Below are 6,699 nucleotides of genomic sequence, written 5' to 3' on the forward strand. Positions count from 1 at the left end.
CACTCCCTACCCCCAACCCCGTAACTTCGCCCTCCCCACGCGGGGCGGCGCGGCTCCGCAGCCCCGCCGGGCGGCGCGCGGGCTGGCCAGCTTCGGATAGGCGCCGCCTGCAGCCAATCAGCGTGCCGGGGACGCTGCGCGCTTTAAGGCAGCTGCCGGGAGAACAGAAACTAAGTTCCCCGGCAACGAGCAGCATCCACCCCGCGGCCGGCGGGAGCCAGCGAGGCCCCGTAAGGCTACGAAGTGCGCCGGCCGCTCGGTGTCTAGCGCGGGCCCCCTTCCTTCTTCTCTTCCTTCTTCTTTTGGCCGCCTACCCTTAAGTTCAGACTTGCTTTTGGGCCTACGCGAAGCCTAGGGAGGGGGTTGGGAGCAGCTGCGCCCCCCTCCCCGTGGCCGACACCCCCTGCTTTTTCCGGCTCTGCTTGCGGCCTCGTGCGCCTGGGCCGTGCGCCCCGGAGGCCCCAGCCATGTCGATGCTGCCGTCGTTTGGTTTCACGCAGGAGCAAGTGGCGTGCGTGTGCGAAGTCCTGCAGCAAGGCGGGAACTTGGAGCGCCTGGGCAGGTTCTTGTGGTCGCTGCCCGCCTGCGACCACCTGCACAAGAACGAGAGCGTGCTCAAGGCCAAGGCAGTGGTCGCCTTCCACCGCGGCAACTTCCGCGAGCTCTACAAGATCCTGGAGAGCCACCAGTTCTCGCCTCACAACCACCCCAAACTACAGCAACTGTGGCTGAAAGCGCACTACGTGGAGGCCGAGAAGCTTCGCGGCCGACCCCTGGGTGCCGTGGGCAAATATCGGGTGCGCCGAAAATTCCCGCTTCCGCGCACCATCTGGGACGGAGAAGAGACCAGCTACTGCTTCAAGGAGAAGTCGCGGGGCGTGCTGCGGGAATGGTACGCGCACAACCCCTACCCCTCGCCGCGGGAGAAGCGGGAGCTGGCCGAGGCCACCGGCCTCACCACCACCCAGGTCAGCAATTGGTTTAAGAACCGGAGGCAAAGAGATCGGGCCGCCGAGGCCAAGGAAAGGTACGAGGCGGCGCGCACCCGGAGTCTGGGGTGACCCCGGGAAGTCTTCCTTATCCCTCCATCTCTTTCAACTCCTCCCTCCCACCCCCGCAGGCGTCCGCAACCCAGCTCTCCCCGCAGTCGGGAGCCGGTCTGCCCGGCGGCGCCCAGGCTGGGCGGCACTGCGGAGGAAAGTTCATGAACTCTGAGGTTGCCCGCCAGGGACGGGGCCTCCTTTGCTCCGAGCCGCCCCGCGCGTGGGTTTCTGTGGGGCTGTGAATGTCGGGACGTGTTTTTCATGCCTCCCCTGGCTGGCTGCGCGGGGGTAAAGGAGTGCGTCCGTGGGTGTGCGGGGAGAGGTTCTTGAGATCGCCGGGAAGGGAAGTGCGGACTGGTATCGAGAGGAGAGCGGGTCGGTTTCCTCGGTGGGCTGGAGGGCGAACCTCTCCGCTCTGGCTCGCGGGTTAAAGCTGGTTAGAGACAACCGCCCTGTCCCCCCCCCCCCCGCACGTCCCCCCAACTCTCGTCCAGATCTTCCAGCGCTGCCTCCCGGTAGACTTCGGATGAGAGTTCGCCCGCGTCATTCCGCCCTGACTGGATAAGAGGAGTTTTGAAAAGAAATATACAGAAAAGAGAGTTTTGGAGAGCGGGAGCTGCGTTGCCCCCCCCCCCGACCCCCAATCTAGGAAGGACTCCGCGCCGAGCTCGCTGGCGCGTGGCCTGCGCACCGCAGCCCGGCCCTGGGCTGTCGGCGCCGCCGCCCTGGGCGACGAAAGGGGCTTCGGAAGCCGGCTGCCCGGGCTCCGCAGCGCCCGAGGCAATGTGTTTTTAACCCGTTCCTGCCCGCCCCTCCTCGCCCAAACATTCTCGGCGACCAGGCCGCAGAGTTTGTGATTGGGACGAGCGCCGCGATCGGCAGTGGCGGAGACCGCGCTGAGAGAAGCCCGGGAGTTTGGGGGAGACCTAAGCGCTGCGCCCCGGAGACGTTTCCTTTGTTCGCGCCCCAGCCAGGGGGACAGAAGATCGGGCATGCTCGTTGCCATCTGGGTGGAAAAACCAAAGCCTCGATGAAGTTCCGCGGAAACGGGCTCTTAGGGGGCGGTCGAGGGGGAGAGCGACTTTGCGGAAAGGGGGAGTCCGGCCGGCGCGCGGCGCGGGGTGGACCCCGAGCGCTGCGAAGGCGGAAGCGGGGAGCGCAGCGAAACCCTGGAGTAGCCCGGACCCAGTGCCGGGACTGACGCCCGCGGCGCGGGGGGCGCCTCGCAGCCGGTGCGGTGCGGGGCAGCCGCGTTTTCGCTGCTGGAAAAGAATGGGTTGTCGTGTGAGTGTTGGTGGAGAGTTGGGGAGGGAGGGAGAGGGGGTCTGCGAGGCTGCGGGTTGAGCTAGTGACTTGGGAACGTAGATCTGTGGTTTCCAGATTGGCCTTTCCTTACCAAAACGGCCGGTCCTAATAAGCCAGGCCGGGAGGACCCACTGGCTGCTGAAATCCGAGCGACTGGCGGCGCTCCCTGTTTACTCAGGTCACTGGGCCGTTCTGGGCACCACTTCCCACGACTTGCCCTCGGTCTCCGAAATCACAAGCTCTGGGCTGGGACAGGCGACTTGGTCGTTTCACGGTTTCATCAGCGGCAAAACGGGTCAAGTCAATAGACTTGACTCATCCCAAACATTGGTGCATTGGGGACTATGTGTGTCCCTTGGTCGTCATAGCTTTATCACGAGCAACTATTTCGAAGTTCCAACCGAGAAATATGGTGCTAGTTGATAGATAATTCTAAATGTCACTTAACACAATTAAAATGAACATTTTGTTGTTCTTGTTTGTGTCAAATAACCCCTGTCCCTCTGGCTTGGTGAACTCTGGAGGAGAAAAGGACCTCCTTCCTAGAGGAAGGCTCTGGCTTTAGCTCCCCACTTGTCCAGTGTCCTCACTCCTCTCCTCCCCCATGACCCTTGGGGCTGGGGGGGGGGGGCAGAGTTCCTCCATTTGGGTCGGTGACAGATTGCACAATGGCCCTTTCCTCCTTCCAACTCCCCTCCCTTCACCTCACACTTTTTTTTTTTTAACCATATGGTGTTGTCCTTTACTTCTTAGGGAGAACACGGAAAACAATAACTCCTCCTCCAACAAGCAGAATCAACTCTCTCCTCTGGAAGGGGGCAAGCCACTTATGTCCAGTTCAGAAGAAGAATTCTCACCTCCCCAAAGTCCAGACCAGAACTCCGTCCTTCTGCTGCAAGGCAATATGGGCCACGCCAGAAGCTCAAACTATTCTCTCCCCGGCCTCACAGCCTCCCAGCCCAGCCACGGCCTACAGGCCCACCAGCACCAACTCCAGGACTCTCTCCTCGGTCCTCTCACCTCCAGTCTGGTGGACTTGGGTTCCTAAGTGGGAAGGGGCTTGGGCCTTCAAGGGATGGCTGGATCAACAACCAAACTGCAGTAACTAGGGACACTTGTAAATAGAAATCAGGAACAATCCTGCAGCTTGTTTCTTGGGTTCTTTGCATATAAAGGAATGGTGGACTTTCACAAATATCTTTTTCACAATCAACAGTGGTTGGAAGCATAGTCTCCCTTTTCTAACTCTCTCCACTTTTTCATTTTCCCTTCTAGTGAAGAGATCAGGGACAGAAAGAAAGAAAAAAAACTAACAAAACCACCCAAACGTGCTGGTTCTGAGCAACCCAGGCACCCGCTTCAACAGCTTTTCTTTTCTTTCATTTCTTTCCTTCCTTTTCATTCTTTCTTCCTTTTTTCTTCTCTTTCTTTTTGAATGACACATCAACTGGATTTTAATTATTTCCTTTTAATTTATTTATGGAGAAATATTTTTTTGGGAAGAGGAAAGGGAAATGAAAGAGAGATCAAAATAGTGAAAATAAGAGCTTGGGACGAAACTGGTTGCGTTCTTGAGATAAATAGCAAAAAAAAAACCTTTTTGATGGGAAGATTAAGTTTACATTTTCATATTTAGTGTTAAATAATTTTATGTAGGTTAAAATAAAAGAGCAGTATTAGGGGAAAAAAACAAGTGCCTAAATGTCTTAATACTCTCTATGTGAGACAGTTAGAAGTAGAGGTTACCATTAGTAATACAACTATTTTTGTCAAATTTAGAAGGGTTTTTTGGTTGTTGTTTGTTTTCTTGTTTTTTTTTTAAATGACAAGCTAAAAATGTACTAATGTGAAACAAAACAAAAGCAAACACTTCCCTGGATGCCATTATTTCTCATGCCCTCAAAAGTTCATATCTGTAACCTACTCCTGCTAAAGGATTTCTCCTGTTCCCAGTTTCTAGCTTGCAAAAAAAGATGCCGACAAATCTGGCAATTTGGTATTTGTTACTAAAATAGCATGTGTTTTCAGGTTTCTTTTCTATTGTACCTAAACCAGTCTAAATTAAAACTTAGTAGAACACCAGGAGTATGATTCTGTTTCTGAAAGGTGAGTTGTGTATTGCTGTCATTGGGATCCTATTTTTTTTTCTTTACGTTTTCTTGCTTTTTAAAATATGGTGGTGATGAATTGCTGGGTATTTTAAAGACTATTACCTGATTCAAGAGTAGTGACTAGATTAATATGACAGAAAGAGGTTATTTAGCTTTGGGGGTATTTATTTTTTTAATTATTTAGATGATATACTTTTGTTTACCACTAGCTCTGCTCCACAGCAATCATATGTTAACTCAGCTCTTTTGTGTTAACATGCTTATGACTGTGAAAGTAAAAGTGATTTATCGGCGTGGGTGGGGGGAAGGAAACTCGAACAAGGATTTAAACATTATGAATTAATCTGTACAAATAGAAAGCAGACCAGCAGGACAGGAGCTCTTTTTCAGTGCTGCCGAGAGAGTGTCCAGAAAAATCCCCGTAATCATGTAGGCTCCATGTTCTTTTCACCTGGGGCAAAATGATGTATCTTGTGTATTTAGCTTTTAAAAATTAGTGAAACAAATGGCATTATTTATTAAAATTCTACTCAGGATAACAGACTTACTTGTGTTTTGTGAAACATTGTTCCCCAGGGAGAGTATTTATTTTCTGACATGACAGTTTCATAATTTTGATTTTCCCTCATCCACAACTGTCACCAGTAATATATTCATTTCTTGTTTACCTTTTCCTATTGTTCTTGTCCTGATTTAGGAGATTGAAATGTATGTGGGAGATTAAGGCCTTATTATGATTTTCTTTAAAAACAAAACCCCACTGTCAAAGTGTTTTGAGTTCAAGTGAGAAATGGCCACTGTACTTTACAATCACTTTTACTTATAAGTTCATTCTCTCCCCCCCCCCCCCACCCCTTAGTGATGGACAGATGTGCATAGCAGCTCTAAGACCATGATTGGGGTTGGGAGCTCAGGGTCCCAATCTCCCTTGTTAGTGTTTTGGATCATTAAGTCGGTGTTTATTTAAGCCACTAGGGTGTTTATTCTCCACGTCTTGGGCCACGGAGAAATGCCACCCTCTGCAGGAGGGGCTCTCACAGGGAATCTCCATACATTCTTCACATTCACTCCCCAAAACAAACAAGCTGCACAAAGATAGCTTTCAATGACCCCGACAGGCTTCAAAAGACACTGAGGAAATCTCTCTGGAAAATAAGGAAGGGCCAATTACTTTAATTTCTTTCGTGTCCCTCTCTTCCTACTCCGGTGACTTAGCTCCCCCCCTCCCTGCCCCACCCCCACCTCTCTCTTCCAGCTCTGCTTGGCAAAATTTTAGACACTGAAAGTTCTGTCTCCCCGGTGGCGCAGCCAGCTCACTTCCTGCTCCCATGGTTGGTGAATTTTGGAAATGTCTGCAGGTCTGGTGCGGAGCAGAGAAGGCCTGTCCTGTAAAAGCCTCCGCGATTACTGCTTGTAAACTCGTTAAAAGGACAATTTTCTGTCACAGCCATAAACTCTTTGTAAAAATCCTTGGCACTCGGTCCAGAGCGCGCATATTCCAGATGTGTTTAATAAGAAATTGCACAATGTGTCTCTTTCCTCCGTCCTCGGCTGGGTTTGCCTAAAACAGGCATAAGCGAGAGGAGGCGAGAAAGCTGGACATTGCTCAGAGTTTTCTTGGCAATCATTTTAGAGCGATCATTAAGGGAACTAACCATATTTTTTTTTCCCTCGAGGAAATCTTCGAGAACCAGCTGTTAAGGGATTTCCAATTTACCTTCGCAGCGTCAACGTTTAACTGAATCAGGAGTCACTTTTCGTTTCTCCCCTACAGATTTCGTAATGATAGCCAAAAGCAATGAGCTACGGATCAGAGCTTTTAGGACGAAACCTTGCAGCATTTTGCCAAGTTAAAGTGAAAAAAAATACTTGGTTAATTTTTTTTAATATCTTAAATCGCAAGACAGGGTTGCTGGATCTTCTTCCTTGGACCTCTTGGTTGAGAACGAAGGTTCCTAATTTCTCAGGGACCAGGGGTTTGGCCGCTTGATTTTAGCTTAGCAGGCAAGGACTCAAAAACCTGGTAAACTGCAAGATGGGGGAAAAGACACCACTGGGCGTGGGCACCCGAACTCGAACCTATTCTCTGGGCAAGGACAGCTTGGAGCTGGCCCGCAGTGCAGTGGAAGCTTCCAGGAATTCTCAGTGGGACTTCGCCATTCTGGGCTAGCTTTGAGTTGGCTGAACCTGGATCCAGGTTCGGCTGCTTTCCCCCGGCGTGCTGCCGGCCAGCCAGCACC

At 51.6% G+C, this 6,699-nt stretch overlaps 1 protein-coding gene across 2 annotated transcripts; it reads left to right on the forward strand.

The window, feature by feature from the left end:
- The first annotated feature begins 201 nt into the window (after window positions 1–201).
- Six1 (SIX homeobox 1) lies at window positions 202–4,988 on the forward strand. 2 transcript variants are annotated; one of them, XM_070032343.1, is made up of 2 exons: window positions 202–968; window positions 3,102–3,222. In XM_070032343.1, the coding sequence occupies exons 1-2, from the start codon at window positions 468–470 to the stop codon at window positions 3,120–3,122; spliced, it is 522 nt and encodes a 173-aa protein (XP_069888444.1). In that variant the 5' UTR covers window positions 202–467; the 3' UTR covers window positions 3,123–3,222. The 2 variants fall into 2 exon arrangements, with proteins under 2 accessions (XP_069888444.1, XP_069888435.1); XM_070032334.1 differs by having other exon boundaries at window positions 213–1,027; window positions 3,102–4,988.
- Window positions 4,989–6,699: the final 1,711 nt, after the last annotated feature.

The sequence above is a fragment of the Dipodomys merriami genome, unplaced genomic scaffold, assembly GCF_024711535.1.
Source record: "Dipodomys merriami isolate MVZ:Mamm:240054 unplaced genomic scaffold, mDipMer1.0.p SCAF_1, whole genome shotgun sequence".
Lineage (NCBI taxonomy): Eukaryota > Metazoa > Chordata > Mammalia > Rodentia > Heteromyidae > Dipodomys > Dipodomys merriami.

Coding starts and splice junctions, on each gene's coding strand:
- Six1 (XM_070032334.1), top strand. CDS start 468: ATGTCGATGCTGCCGTCGTTTGGTTTCACGCAGGAGCAAGTGGCGTGC. Junction 1,028..3,101: donor GCCGCCGAGGCCAAGGAAAG/GTACGAGGCGGC, acceptor TTTACTTCTTAG/GGAGAACACGGAAAACAATA.